The sequence below is a fragment of the Triturus cristatus genome, chromosome 9 (genome assembly GCF_964204655.1).
Source record: "Triturus cristatus chromosome 9, aTriCri1.1, whole genome shotgun sequence".
Classification (NCBI taxonomy): domain Eukaryota; kingdom Metazoa; phylum Chordata; class Amphibia; order Caudata; family Salamandridae; genus Triturus; species Triturus cristatus.
In genome coordinates, this window is record NC_140592.1 from 323,869,415 (window position 1) to 323,885,871 (window position 16,457).

A 16,457-nucleotide genomic window follows, 5' to 3' on the forward strand; every position below is an offset into this window, starting at 1 on the left:
GATTGAATAAACACAGTCCTGTTATATATTATCAATATGATAATCCAATGTACAGCGACCAGGAGTCTTCAGCTTACAAAGGGCACTGTCCCCTACGCTCCAATATTGCCGCTGGTGGGTACACCCCGAGGTAGAGAAGCTGTGACTGAGCTAGAGTCCTGGACGGAGGCAGGAGTGGAGACCTTGGGGGATCTATATGTGGATGGTCTTTTGCAACTCTGTCAGAGGATGCCGGCTTGCCGGTAGGTCAGTTTCTCCTGTACGCAGCCATCATACGGACATTAACACAAACATGGGGAAATCTGTTGACTGAATTGCAAACGCATCAACTGCTACAGTATTTACATGTGATGGGGGAGGGAACACATGTGATTCATTGGCTGGTGCAGGCCCTACTTACACATGTATTGAACCCATTGCAAAAACTTTGGGCGAGCTGGGCCGAGGACAGAGGTCAACCCTGGACAGACAACGATTGGGAATGTGTCTTAGCTAGCGCCATGCACATACCGCGTAACTCACGCTTTAAACTTATACAAACGTACATATTACACAGAGCGTACCTCTTGCCAGACAAGATCAATAGATACTTTAACATCACAACTTCAGCTTGTCCGAGATGCCATTTACTGGGCGCTGATTTACTACACATGCTGTGGTCCTGCTCCCTGCTTCACACCTATTGGCGCACAATAGCGGAAACCCTAGCCAGCAGCACTAATGCTGAATTGCCATGCACATGGGAGGTTTGCATCCTGGGGTTCCACAAACGTACAAAAGCTAACAGAGTGAGCTTCAGATTCTGCGACTTAGGTCTCATCACCACAAAGCGATTAATAACTAAAAGATGGAAGCACAGAGACCCCCCCAGAGGTATCCCATTGGCTAAAATCTCTAGAAAACTACTGGGCGCAGGCGGAGAGCACCAATCTTCATAGAGAAGAAACAGCTGGGCTGCGTAAGTTTCCTATCGCACAAGCTTGGGATGACATGTTGACAGCTCTCACGCGGGCGGATGGGGAAACGTGTGCTCCCCAGTCACGGCGAGTGGGAGAAGAGGCTTGAAGAGGTTACCCGGAAGGGCCAGGAAAACAGTGTATGCGGGGCACCCTTGGGCAAGGCTATTAGGGTGGGTAATGACTCCACGTTCCTTCAGATCACAGCATAGACGCGACCCCTGATATGGGACATTTTGGACATCACACAACTATACATACACTAGGGACAACAACCTATACTTGACAAATTAAGCGTGGCCCCCAATATGGCTTCACTTGCATGGCACATAATATTTTAGATAATGGATGCTCTGTGTATTTGATATCACAGTTTTGTTCTATTTCTTTTTATAATTATTGGTTATGATTTATTTCAGGTTGGAAGATGTAGACATCCGGCATACCAGCGATACTACTTGCCCCTCTAAAATATATGCTTTATTGTTCATTGTTTCCTAGAAATTGCACCGTATATGCATCATATATTGAAATGTTGACAGACATATTTGCATAGTATGAAAAGATGCAAACAGTAGATATACAAGATAAGAGTGTCCTACCCCTCAATTAGATGTGACGGTATATGTGGGTATTACGCACCCATATCAAACAATTAATACATGTTCACTGATGAAGAAAAAATTATAACATTATGCGATGAATATCATAGGAGATGATTTGTAATTATACTGGCATTGCCACAGTGATAATAACCTTGTATATCAGTGCAGAATTGGACTACGATTGCTTGGTCTGTATTGTGAAATTGTTGAAAATTTAAATAAAGATATTTAAAAAAAAAAAAAAAATGAGATCCTCTGCAACATGTCTTAATATGATTTTTTGACTCCGCGCACATAACAAATATGAGTGTGCGCTGAGAACTCTCTGTGAATTGGCATGTAACCAACAGAAAAGCCTTGGAGCTGATGGGACACGCCAAGTGTTTCCAGGGTCAAGTTCTACACAGCAGTGTGGAGGATAAAATGTTAGAGTGAATTGATTGGAGCCCTTGCCAGCCAATTCTCCTGCCAGTTTGGGCAAACAGCTGAACCCCTGTGGATCATCTAGTTGCCCCATTGGCACCGTGCTTGGTTCCCCCTCACCTTCTGGTCTACCAGAATGCAGATCATTGAGGTAGCTAGGTGTTAGGTGTTGAAGGACCTTAACTTGCAGGTGGGCCAAAATTCCTTCTGCGCCACAGACTTTCTCTTGGAAGCGTCAAGTATTGATCACCAGAGAGTCTTTGGGTCCAGGTGCAGAAGCACTTAATGATAACTGTAATTGGCCACCGAGTTCCTATCCTGCCGATCTCACTCCCATGAGATTGTTACTGCTTTGAGGGTGGACTCTGAAGCCCCATTTTGGGTGGAATTCTTGGGCTACTGTGTCACCAGAGTAAGCACCGTAGAGAAGTACTGTGGGTCCCAGCCGGGAGGTGGCCCCCGTGGCAGAGGTCTCTTAGCACTGGACAGCCACGCCTGCTTCCTGTGACCACTTCACGCATGGGCTGCACCTAAAGCGCAAGCGTGGCAGACTGAACAGATCCGAAGAAGACCGCAGTTAAGTGGCAACAGAGGTTGAAAACGGATTTATTAAAACGTAAATGTGCACATGTGCCTGAAAGTTGCACCGAAGCAGCTATTAAGTACAGAAGGCACTCCCTGATAAACTGCCAATGACTTAAGTGCAGTAAAGCCCTTATAATCAACAACTATCAGCCCCTTTTTATAAAACTTTATGTCATTGTTTATGAGTGGCAATTTGAGGCAATTACTTGGTGAAATTATTTTTCCTATTTAAATCAAAGCACTGAGTGGGCCTCAATTTATTATTATTGTAAGTATGTTCATTGAGTTTTGAGTGTCTAGTCCACACCACATGTACTTTGGATCACAATGTCTAGCTACCTTGTGGACGAAGAGCTAATGGGGTGAACTTGGTGCTCAATTTTGGGTCCAAAAGTAATAAAGTCACAGGACAACTAATACAAAAGCCCCAATTGGCACAACTGGAATCATGTAACCTGTTTCCCTTGTGCCCCAAACCAGTTCCCAGGGTCACTATTTTTCTCTTCTCTGTGTCTATTTTTAGTTAGGCTGCATCTGCAATGCAAGTTTTCAAGCTTTTCAAACCAAATTCAAATGGCCACTTCATGCAAAGTAGAGAGCAATTTTTATTATATTTTAGGCTGAAGATATGTTATGCAGTAAGTGCTCTCTGCCAGCACGTCATGATACAGGAATGGCTGCTTGACATACACTACTGATCCCCTCATCTGTTATAGTTGCTAAAGCTAAATTGCCACATGTGGGTAAGTGCCCAAAGAACTACTGATGGTCATGGAACATTTTCTAAGAAAAAGATGCACTTCATTTTCCTGCAACATTCTACACTAGCATTGCTTACCTGTACATCCTTAACATCCTGGTCTCCTACATTGCCTGGAAGAGACAAGACGCAGTCCTGTCCGAATCCCAGAGACCCTCGGTAGTTCACTAAATTGAGACAAAATATGATATTTAGGAACTGACAAGCCACTCTGTGAGCAAACCCATAAACAAAGTGACATCTACACACACACACACACTAGTAGAACACTGGTGCATGTATTAAAAACTGAAAGTAAAGAGTGGCCTACAACTTAAAGTATTGCCAATTAATATGAGAAGGGGATACAAGAACTTAGTATTATTTAAAACTCCACTAGATATAGCTTTGGGAAATTCCTTTAGTTAGTGAATTCTGCTCTGCCCATTAAATACCGCCCATAACTTCACAGAAATATAAAATAAGATTTTAATGTTGCTCACTAAGTACTAATTTTCCCACTTAATAGGAGTTAATTTATTTTTCACTCCTTCTGGGAGGCTGGTCGATGTGCTTACTTCAGCTCAAAATATATTTTTCCAAACTTATTCCTGAGACTTTCTTTCCCCCATCTCAAATCATGACTTCGAGGTCTAACAGTAGCTGTCACTGAAAATCATGTTAGTCTTAAAATGGGTTTATTACCATTAGTATTTGAATATCTGTAAAGTACTTTATTCATCCATTTTTAACTTCTGCGAATTCAGAACTAAAATCTCGAGCTCTACCTCAATGGACTTGCAGTTAAAGCAATTTTGATAGCCTGCCCGCGAAACATTTCCAATTTATCTTTATCATTCTGGTTATATGATCTCCACAACTGCACACATCTCAGACTTTTCTTACATTTCGGGTGCATTGTAGCAATATGTTTGTTTCCGCGGATTATTTATTTCCATAAATACTACAATACTTTCCTTGTTGTCTACATGACCTTGTCACATTGCTTAGTCACAATGACCTCTTCCAATAGGATAACAAAATGACCCAATAGTGGGTACTAACCTACTTGCCTGACTTCCATTACAGTACTGCGCCTCCGAATGTCTCTCTTTAGTACAAAGCTTTGCACTTAGCTGCACAGAAATTAATCTGTCACCTGTAGCTCTATCTTCCAGCTTTTTTAAATCCTCGACCTTTCAACATTCTCTGAAGTATGAACCATTTGAAAGATCTTGGTATTGCCTGCCAATAATAACCACGCTTGACATGTCCTTAGCACAGTAGCTTCTGAGTGCAATGAAGAACATCACATCTAAAAACAATCTAGCTTTTTATTGAGATTGGACTTCTTTTCTCATAACTCTGTTAGCACTAACCTAGGCAGTTCCTTACACTGTGTCCTCATATATGTACCAGTCTATGCTTGGCACTGTGTTAAAAAGAATCACATGGAAGTAGTTAATTGAAATGTAGATCACAATGAAATGTCAGGTCTTTGACAGAGTCTGTAAACCATCATAGAATACACCCCAAACATGAAGATCACACTTTACAAGTTGGGAAGCTTGCTGGTTTACAATTGAAAGGGATATAGAAGCTGTTTGCAAGTTACATAGAGGGAATAAAATTCAATGTTAGTGCACAAAATAGTGTGAGACTGGCAAAAGTAAAATCAACAATATTCTCCACATTGTAATGAAGTACACCCAACACCGTCACTGTTAATCAGCATTGATTTTTGAAAGGTCAAGATCTTCAGGTGCAGGCCTCCTGTGTTTGGTTATGCAGCATGTGTCTGGACACTCACCTAGAAGCACTGCAAATCCCATTCTGCAAAGTACAGCTGGATATAACATCCACTCTGCCACAAACCCTGAGTGAGGTCCCCCTGAAAGGCAGAAAGAGAAACATCTAGTAACAAAGGCAGGTTGTTAGGGGCTGCTTGCTAAGAACCAGAAAAACAAACATATAAAGAAGACATTTTAAAAGTATTTGAGGGCTGTGCTATTCACTTCAGATTGATTATTAGAGCAAACAGATGGATAATGACCATGTTACAAAAATCCTGACAAGTTTACACAAATTCTTTTCACCCATTCAGGTTTTGGCAGCTCCAGAATAACAAAACAAAAAGATGGAATTTATTTCTAGGAAAGGTGGCAACCCTACTGGAGAAGCTGTGGACCTACCTAGCACCAGGACGAATACATGCTGTTCAGAGAGGAAAGGAGAGTGCCCAGCAGTGCAGGAGGAGAGACTGTCAAGGAAGAGAAGCCCTGAGGGGACTCCGGTGAATGGGACACCCAGAAGAAGCGGACTGTCCAGTTGTTGGATTGGCCTGTGCAGCATGAAGTCACCCAGTCTCCCTAAGCATGGTTCAAGGGGTGAACTGCAATAAGAAGTGTAACTACATAGCCCAGTGCCAACCAACACTTCCACAGTCAGAGGACTGGTGCTGCCGGCCTGAGCCCTAACCTGCCAGGGACGTCTGGCAAGGGGGCCCCACCCACCACAGACACCTCTTCTGAAGGCCACATCTCCCGAAGACCATCACTCACTAGTCCCACCTGCACGCAGTCTCCTGAAGAGGTCTGCACATGAGAAGCAGGACCACAGCTGTGGATAAAGAGATATCATCCAAGACGCGGACAAGTGTTTGATGCAACATAGTCCAACCAGGTCCTCCCAGGCCAAGATCATCACTAACCAGGTAACAGTGAGGCACGGTCTCCAGAGACTGAGAGATTGCAAACACAAGCAAAGCCAAACAGGATTTCTACTCATCAGTAAATCTTTATTGGGCTAAGGAACGCTATCAACTGATCCACCAATTGCTATGGGGCAACAGTTTAGTAGAACTTGCACCTGGGCCCAATTTCGCCTAAACTCACTATATAGTAGGGAGGAGGTGACCAGGTTGAGTGGGTGGAGGGTTTGTGCAGGGGTAAGATTATTTAACCTGAAATCTGATACTTCTATAATTGTGTAGTATATCGTTCTGTGGCATTCTGTTGAGATAATAAATGTAATTAATTGGTTATAAAATACTGGGCTGAACAATGATTTATTAGGTCTGATGACTGTTGAGTGAAAAGTCTTGGTCCTCCCACACTACCTCGATGAGACTCTTGACTGCTTGTCCCCGCTATCATAAAAGACAAGCTCAGAAAGGTGCAATTTGCTCAATTTGAAGAGCCACGGCAAGATGGACTCCTCTGTACACCAGTGGCAAACAACCTCAACCACCAGGACACAGGGTCTCTAGTAGTTAAATACCACCTAGTAGCTTGCCTTACAGCTGGCTAGCATATTACTATTCAGTGTAGGCATTGCAGAAAGTAATATTGCCCCCTTTAATGTGTGTGCTGGAAGGTATTCAGAGTATCTCATTTATGGGTTCATGTGTGTCCAACCTTAGTTTAGTAGTTTGGAGGCTACCCGAAGCACCACTTTGAAACCAACCGACATCGGTAATGCTGTGCCTCGATGTAAATTAAATGGTGTGTGGTTATGGACACACAGACACATTGAAAATACGTGTCCTGCATATCTACAGAACATACCCTATGCAGACTGAACTGCAGTCAGTAGTTGGACCACATTAAGCAATTTCAAGTTCTTGGGTAGGAATGTAGGGTTGAGGGGACTTCTTCTGACTGTAAAGATTCAAAATGGGACTGAGTCAGCACCTTTTGTTCATGATCCGAAAGAAGAGTCAAGGACCATCACCAGCATAATGGGTGGGATAGGTTCTAAAGCCTCCAACAGGAAGACACATGTTGACATAGCTTCAGAAGTAGGGGTACGTAGCCACTGTAGAGAATGGAGTCTTTCCAAAAGTCCAGAGTGATACGAGACAAACTGGGGTAGTAAAGAAAAAACTTTTCACTGCATGTGGGTGGTGTGTACCGCTAGGGGGTGGAAACGGGGCTATGCCTGATACAGGGAAAAGCATGTGGGACTTTTTGACCTTGGCTGAGATCAGAGGAACAAGACAGTCTTCATTCTAAATAAACATTTCTTAGCCTGCAACAAAAAGGGGTTGCCAGGACAAGTATGAGCACTTGCCTTGAAAGATTGGAAAGCACAGTATGATTCCCAAGAAGTTGGAGGTCTGGATAATATATTGTGGGTAAAAGTTAGATTTCTATGAGAACTTTCCCTGTCTTGCAATACTACAGCGCACCAATCATTTAGATCAAAAAGGTTTGTCCCAACAAAGTTTATGACTTTCTACTGTGTCTATTCTTTCAAGACTCGAGAATCAGTTATGGTTGGCATCGCATGGAGAAACCAGTGCAGGATGGGGCATCGTTCGGGTCCTTGGATCCTAGTAGTTTCAGCTCTGCTAGCTCCATGCCAAACACAAGCATAATTTGTACTCCTTTTGAAAATCTTTCAGTAACAGACAGGCCTACTGATCATACGGATGGCGCAGGTGCCACCTTACCGGAGCCTCTACGGACGCAGGCTGAAGCACCTTTGAAATAACTACACAGTATGCCCTTCTAAGACAGGGTGGACAGAAAAGAAGGTTTGTCATAATCAAGCCTCCTGTCTTGTGATAGAATGCAGGGTTGAGTTGGTGATTTCAAATACTGTCATTTTCCACTCACCACAGCAGACAGGAACAGGCTGCAGCTGCAGGCAGCCGGGTTCAGTTGGCTGGGCCCTAGAGTTGTAGGCGCAGGCAGGTCTTTGGTCTTTGCAGCAAGCAAGGGCTAACCAGAATGAGCGACCACCAGCAAGGACCTCAGCAGTCGTAGTTGCAAGAAGGAGACCAACAAGCAGGTCTAAACATTAACACACACAGAGCTACGGAGGAGGACCAGGGCGCTGTCGGGCACAGGCCAGGACCCACATGAAAACAGGCTTCAGCAGCGACTCAGTCTCATTTTATTCAGGGTCTGCCAGACCTGTCCAAGAAAGACTACCAACTGCGAAGTGTGTAGGCAGGCATAAAAATCTTGCCTACATATCTGAGCCAGTTCCAATTCTATGTTTTAAGCCAATAAAGTTTCTTGGTTAGCTTTGGGGTGGACTCAGATTCCTGCTGCCGGAATACATCAGCCATTCATTGGCCTAGCATTCCTGCAATGCTGCTGGCACTGCCCGCTCTTAAAATCAGGAAAAGGTCCACCCCAACAGAGTCTCTCAGAGGCCCAAGGAGCACTTCTAAAAACAGCTAAAATTCAGATGAAACGGAATTCATGGCCACCCTATTCTAGGATCGAGATAAGTATTACTCGTTCCAATCACATAAGGATTGATTTTCAAACTGCCTTCAAGTCCCAGGCTCAATTCACCTCTGGCATTGGCCATACTTACTGCAAGATGCACATCCTTGTTTGAAAAGACCTCAGTAGAATCATCCACAGCATGGAAGGGGGTTCCACAGCACTGCTGGTGCCAGGCACAACAGAAGGCCTGTGCCAAGTGCTGGCTGAAGGGGGGAGACTTCCTTTCTAGTCGAGTGGGCTGAATGCAGGGAGCTAGGGCTGGAGCTGAGGAGGGGGGCATTAAGAATAGATTGGGAACCACCATTTAGTTTCTGGTAAACTCAAACTCTGGGATAATTTTGCCACTGAGGATAAGACCAGAGGAAGGAGCACATCATTTTGCAGCAAAACTGGGATTGAGAAGCCTGGCAAATTTATTACAATTGGCTATGCCTCAATTTCCGCTTTGAAAACTCTGAAGGACCTACTATAGGGACAGAACCTGCTGAAATTGACCTCACAGATTACAGTTCAATGAAGAATCTCTACTTGAGCTGGAAAGAGTGGTGACTTCGGCATTATCTTGAACTTCTGCTTCATCATTTTGTTCCAGAGCTGGTTGTCAGTACTTGTAGACCCAGAGAGCTAAATGGGTGAAGGTCCAGCCAGCAAATATGGTTTGCCCCAGGTGGAAATGCTCTTGCAAGGCTGGAGGTACAGAAGTTTTTGCTTGACTGGACAACATGAAACTGACCACTCAGAACATTGCATTTCTTTCTGAGACAAATAGCAGAGCTTTGGGAAGCCTCCTATAACTGTGACCCATGGAATAGAATCTGACAAGCCAGTCCTTAAAATTTCAAGACTTTTCAGCAAGGTAGTAAACCGTGCACAGCAGGTGCAAATACTCCTGGAGGAACAGGGCATCCCGACAGGTATCCCAGAAAAATATAATCATGGCGGTTTCACCTTAGGAGTTACTTCCGCTCCTTGCTTTTTGCTAGAAAGTTCAAATGCTACAGTGCGATTGTCTGCCTAATTTAGGGTGTTTGACTTCCTACTGCCTTTTCTAGGTACAGTTTGCATGTGTGCCCTGATAAAGACATTTAATTTCCAAAAATATTTGCAAGTCCAAACACTAAAATGCGTTCAACGGGACCAAGCACCAACATTCATACAGCTGCTGTAACTCGGATTGCTCTCAAATGGCACATATGTTCCAGTCAGTTGCATGGAAGACGTGCATAATTATTTTCTCAGTTCATCGTGCTTTCCATAGGATGATACTGAACACCTTTTTACAATTGTTGCTCAAAGGGCATATTTGTCTTTCTAGGTAAGGTTTTATAACGACATTTGACTAACATTTTTCTGAAACTGCCATACGTGCCTAACAACATGTTTGATCTTTGTAGAGTTGTTTCTTAGTAAGTATCATTTAGGGTTAGAACACACTTAATGTTGTTAATATGGCCTTGCAACGCTGTTTACAAATGGGTACCTCAAGACCCTAGCTGGGTTGCTTGCGCAGGATAATGCCGTTCATATGTGCACCTTTCGTGTATGTGCTTTGGTCATATATTATAGAGGTTAGAGGTGTACAATGTGTGTAGCCAGATGTTTTTCTGTTTTTACTTGTGCACTCCGGGAGGACTCGTGTATGCCTTGCCTAGTCTGAAGTATGTTTCTGAGGTAATTAAGAGGGTGATGTTGTTGGGATGAATGTCCCCAGTGTGGTTTTATGAAGTGGTGCTGCCGTTCACTTGTACATTTTACAGTCTTCTCCATTTCCTCGCACTAAGATTGACAATCATGTGAGTCCCTAGAGGGGTCTCCTATTTTCAGAAGTTTGAGACATCAGACTACTGTTAAATCTACCCGGCAATGTGGATACTGATAATGGTGCCAATATAATCTGCTGTCAGGAGTGGTTGCCTTCCGGGGGTCGTGTGTAAAGCTTTGTTCAGTCCCTCATACCCGAGTCCTTGGACGTCATAGCCTCTGGGCAATGTATGGAGGGTGCCTGCTGAAAGGGAGGAGAGAATGGACCGGTAGGTGCTGGAGTCCACAAGACTCCTTGTGACAGTGCTGTTGAATGGTAATCTCCAGTATGCAGACCTGATGACTTTTTGTATAAACCAGCACCCACTCACACATGACCTGCCTTCCTCCTGTGAAACCAGGTGACAATGCCACATGGAAACCACCCCCTATCCCAGTTCCAACAACCCCCAGCGAAATGGCTGTGGATCCACCTAAGCCAGCCTAAACTAGTCACGGAAGGAAAGGACTGAATAGAAGTGTGCACAAGATTATAGGTCATCAAAAAGGAAACTCGTTCTTCTGTGACTGGAGAGGCCAAAAGTAACTGATCACCAGGGGAGAATAAGCGTCAAATTTCCATTCAGTAATTTGTTTAACTTTCATCTCATTACCGAAGATATTTTCAACATCAGCGTGTGGCTAGAAGACACTAAAGAGCCAGGTGTGGGAAATGTAACACACTGCCTCCAAACTAAGCCTACATGCAGGTTTGGTTCACTGCCAACAAACTGAGCCTAATTCTTGGAAACCAGCTGGACTGGCTTCCTTGTTGGACCAATAAACAGAGTAAAATCCACCCTGCCCGTTTGGAGTAGTGACCTGAATCACACAGTAGAGAGCTATAGCACAGGTGGCAGGAATAACTGTTGTAGAGGACACTTTAACAGTGAGAGACTGCCCAGGAGCCACAAGGTCGCCCCAGCCGTCTCCAATGAAACATCTGCCATGAGGAGCTGCTACTTCATCTTCATTGTCAAGAAGAGTGAGGCGTTTTTCTCCCTACCATTCCCCAAAGCCTCACAGATGTCTTATTCAGGGTACACAGTATCCATTTGACCTGACTATAGGTTCTTGGGTAGATGGTGGGCTAATGAGTTATGTGCTGTTGCGCTGCTTTGTGACTAGTGCAAAAAGAACAACTGATGGACAGAATGTAGAACAATGTCATGCATTCACCCCAGTACAAAGATCTGGGCCTAAATCCATCGTTTTTATGCTCACCATGCCATTCCAGTTTGGACCCAGCCATATGCAAATCAGTCTTGACCCTGCGCCCAATGGGAACAGTCCGGCCCGAACTGCCAGGCCAGGTCCTCCCTGGACTGGAAACAAGCATCCTAGGACCGGTTTCGGGCTTTCAGCCCTCATCAGCCAGGATAGCTTGATTCCAGTGGCAAGGTGAGCCCGGGACCCACGACTGGGCATACCCATCCCACTCGGGGTGACAAATGCAAAAAGAACAATTGATGGACAGAATGCAGAACAATTTCATACATTCACCCCAGTACAGAGATCTGGGCCTAAATCCATAGTTTTTTTGCTCACCATGCCATTCCAGTTTGGACCCAGCCATATGCAAATCAGTCTTGACCCTGCGCCCAATAGGAACAGTCCAGCCCGAACTGCCAGGCCATGAGGCACAGGGTCAAGGCTGATTCGCATATGGCCAGGTCTAAACTGGGGTGGCATGGTGAGCAAAAGAATGATGGATTTAACCCAGATCTCTTGACTGGGGGTGAATGTTTTGATTCATTCAGCATTCCGTCCATCATTTGTGTGTCATTTTCTTTGTGAAAAGTGGCATGCGTTTATGAGCTTAGAGAGTACATTACCATTAAACTGTTCTGTCTAATGTGTTTTGTTGGAAAGTATGGCTGTCTATTATCATGGTGCGTACTGTTGTGAACTCACACCCAACTATATAGAATATCTGAACTGTTGGTTATGTGGCCAGTGTCCTGCATAATTATTTTTCCTATGATGTTTCATACTTAGGTATGCAGCTCTGTCCAATGTGCTCTTTTTGTTTATTATCATGTTTTGTTGTGAGCTCACTAGCTTGTTGAGACCCAAATATCTGGATTAGCTAGGCAGTCCAGAATACTCCCTAATGCGTTTTGAAGAATGTAATCAATGAGCAAAATACAGTACACCCTGTTAGCCTCACAATTATAGGGCTGCATCCCAATTCATAAACGGGGTTCAATCACCATCAATGCCCAGTGCATGTGCTTCAGGAATTACAAAAATAAAAAAATGATTATGAATGTAGTTATGGGTGGCACAACACAAGACCACTTGGTGCAATGCTGCTTTGGGCTCATACGTACCTTTCATACATCTGCATCAAAGCACTCCTTTAACCCCATGTCTGTTATTTTGTTATTATCAACACACTACAAATGGACCACTTCAAAATAAAAGGCAGAAATTCACTTACCATGAGGCATCACAAGAAGAGGGAGATTTGCCTCTGCCGTGGTATTCTTGGGATGGAGATAGATACATTCAAAATCAAGTCCAGCTGCAAAGAAAAATAGATGCATTACTACACCAATTTAGCTTAACTACTTAAATATTTTGAAAATACACTAGGAAAGAATTGGCAAACAGTTATCAGCTACTGTCTTGAAAACAGAGGTAAATGAATAAAAGTGACTCTGTAACACATATCTACCTCAACAAGGTGTCCCCGAGGGTCTACCCTCTCTATGACGCTTCTTTTAAACCTCAAATATTCATGGAACCCACTGGGTCCCTCTTCATGAACTCCGCAATTTTCTCCACATGACATTTTATTTCATGCTCAGACTCTCATCATGGCGGATGCACAATAACATCACACTAAATCCCACTAAAATAAAGAGTTCCTCTTGATAGCCCCAAAACACCTTCCACCGTCTCCCACTGCTCCCATCAGGTACAACATTGGCTCAAGACATTCAGAGTATTAAAGTGCAGTCAATCACAAAGTACAAAATCACTAGGCTTTATTTTTTACAAGACTTTCCAACCTTACACTTATAATTAAATGGGCACCAGTACCAGTTAAAAGTCCTGCAATCAGTAAAACCACCCTTACAAGGGATTTAGACTACAAACTAGTAATATAATTCCTGGTATTGAATTTAGATTATGGCATTATTCTTACACTCTGGCTACTGGTACAAGGAAATATGATTCCATTATGGCGGTCAGACCCCATTATTGGGGTGTCAGGATAGACAGGGTCTACTTGGCCCCAACTTGCCACTGGTGCCCTTACATCTGTCATACCATAAGTCTGTAAACTAGGCTAAATAAACCTTTTACACATTTAACACTCAGGTAAGCAGTCAAAGGCTTCTAAGGAGGCCAGAGTATGGGCAAGAGCTCAGAACACAACAGTCAAACAACAGACACAATAATGCATTGTCCAGACCAGTGATTATCTTAGTAAAAAGAAACTAAAACACCTTAGTGCACATTACAATGGAGCTTAGCTATGGGGTTGTGATTTCAACTACAACTCCTAAGCAAGTGTTTACACCCTTCATGGTGCCATCTCTCTGCTGTAGGATTCTCACTTGTGTTTACAGGACTGCTACCCAAGTGTAGCTATTGGCATGGACTTGTGAGGTACAGCTCACTAGGCTTCTACTCATGCACAGTATTTCGTAGTTCAGTACAACAGTTCGTACCCAAAATGAGGGTGCATAACAAGCTAAGCAACAGTGAATGTTCTTGCTGCAGAAAACAGACCACTTGTCTGAATTCTCACATTGCTATGGCCGCGAGGGCCTGGCTGATTACCCTCCTGGTCCGCTTCGTCGGCACTAGTGCCATAGTACTCACCATCTATGACAGGCCTGCTGAGCGACCGCCCATTCTGTCAAATGCTGCCTCTGTGGCGAAATCCGTAAAGTGCTTGTTGCAGACAGTTGTGACCTCCGAGGAAGCATCACAGAGGATGCTCATCTGCCAGGTGCGAACTCTGACCTGGGATCAAGCTTCTACTATGACAATCCTTAAAAGTGGACTCATTTGGAGTCTGCAACAGCAGCTGTACACCTTCTAGCTTTGCAGGGCTACAGGACAGCATATGGTTTCCTTCTACGGCTTTATTTCTGTAAAGGGTCCACTTTGAGGCCTTGACAGGAGACTGGGAGATCCCTCACAACACAGGACAGCTACGGCTTCGCTCTCACAGGTCACCTAACCACTTAAGAGTGTTGCGCGTGCCGGAAACACAGTTGGATTCCCCTCCTGGACAGTCTCTCCACCTGCATAGCCAGACACTCCCCTTCCCTCATGAGAATGCACAGAGGTGTTGAAGTGCTAGGCAGACCCTGAACTTCTCCAGCAAACTGTGGAGACGTCACATGATGTATCCTCACCTCTGGTAGACTGTCATGCAAGAACCAAGCCCGACTGCACAACAGCTCTTCAAGCGCTCTGCAGAGCACTTTCTTCTTGGTTAAGAAGTACTAGAATCCAGTGAGTTGGGTTAGATCCAACTGTTAAACACATTTTACAGAGCGGGTGTGGATCCACAGTCTTAAATTTTAGAAACTATTTGGGATGGTTCTCTTTCAAATGTCATTTTTTGTCTGTTCCACCAACATAGCATATGTGCAAGGTGATTAGTATCGCAGCAGGTAACAATGGGGCCGGCTCCAAGCAGGAATATCCAAAACAAGGGCACAATTGAGTGTAAGATCTCAGTCCTTGGCTGACATCGGCATTCCTGGAGCAGTAAGAAGGGACAGAACTTACATAACAAACAATCCCACCCTGAACAGGAACTGCAGTTTCACCCCTAACCCCTCCCACCTACCAACAGGCAGTGCTCAGGAAGAAGGAATCCACATCTTTTATTCTCCATTCTCCCTCACTTCAGTGCCTCAATCTCCACCCTAGATGCCAAAAGAAAGCAGCCAATGCATGTCTACTGTCTGGGAAAGTGGGATCACCTTCCATATTGTGCCATGTAAATGCAGTGGCCATCCAAAACGGATCCCACTGGTCCCAGTACTCAGGCTTATATAACATACAGTGTCCTGCTACTATTAATGTGCAACATACTCACTGTACATACATGCACTTGACACACATACAGAACGTCAGTGCAAGGTTCTAGGATTCATATAAAAGCGGTGCTTTACATGAGATGGGTTAGTAGACTCTCACTTCCCTGACATCTATAAGGTCTGGTCACACTACTGATACACAAACATCTGGTACAATGCCACCAATGAGTTACACGATTCACCCAGGACTTGGACAGTAGTCCTGTGCCTTTTCTGAGGGCACACATTGTATGCCCCTCCAGGTCACAGAACAGGATCTAGACCTTGCATTACTAAGGACAAGCCTCGGCCTCAGCACACGCACTAGGTTATTGTGATGCCAGGGCCAAATTGAAAAGTGGAGATACCCGCTTCTCATACAGTCAGGGTAGGAGTACACACCCATTTACCATGTTGGGTATATAACCGCCCCAACACGTTTCTATATTTACAAATTGCCCCCTTTATCCGTCTTGCATTTTGCCACGCAGAACAAGGCACAGATCAAACAATTCTCTGAAATTGAGATGAAAATTATGGATTGGTTTGTTGTTGTTTTCAGTAACTTATTAGGAAGGGATTTTTAAAAAAAATTATGACTTTCAATAAATTTAATTATCTAATCACACAAAGGGAAGAGCAACTGATGAACTTAATGACAGATGGGATACCACCTAGATGAAGGAGAAATAGGTTGGTGCCAGGAAACTATTCACTATCTAGTTCTGAGGGTTTGGAAATGTGCCAGTTAAATACCTCACCTGACATATCATTTGGAGTCAACAGCTTCACATCTAGCTAATGATAAGGCATGCACAAGCAGGCCCCATGTACAAACCTCTGTGGTTTGTAAAAGTACCCTACACATATTCCTGAAACGGGCATAATGGCATACACCGTAAGAACAATGCTTACAATCAAACGGAGGTTCGAACAGCCTGTGAGTCACCCATACACTATACATTCTTCAACAATGTTTAATTTCTCAGGATTTACAATAAACCGGAAATAAATATATTCACCTTATAAAAATTAAAGTTTATATAGAAGGTGTA

General features: G+C 43.9%; 1 protein-coding gene across 2 annotated transcripts in view; it reads right to left on the bottom strand.

Annotated features, from left to right (window-relative positions):
* LOC146797846 (acylamino-acid-releasing enzyme-like) overlaps positions 1–16,457 on the bottom strand; it is a 286,819-nt gene that overhangs the window by 53,027 nt on the left and 217,335 nt on the right. For both annotated transcript variants that reach the window (XM_085625045.1, XM_085625046.1), the window contains exons 17-19: positions 12,795–12,878; positions 5,119–5,199; positions 3,408–3,496 (exon numbers count right to left, since the gene is read on the bottom strand). In XM_085625045.1, the coding sequence (XP_085481171.1) occupies positions 3,408–3,496; positions 5,119–5,199; positions 12,795–12,878 (254 nt within the window). The remainder of the gene's footprint in view (positions 1–3,407; positions 3,497–5,118; positions 5,200–12,794; positions 12,879–16,457) is intronic.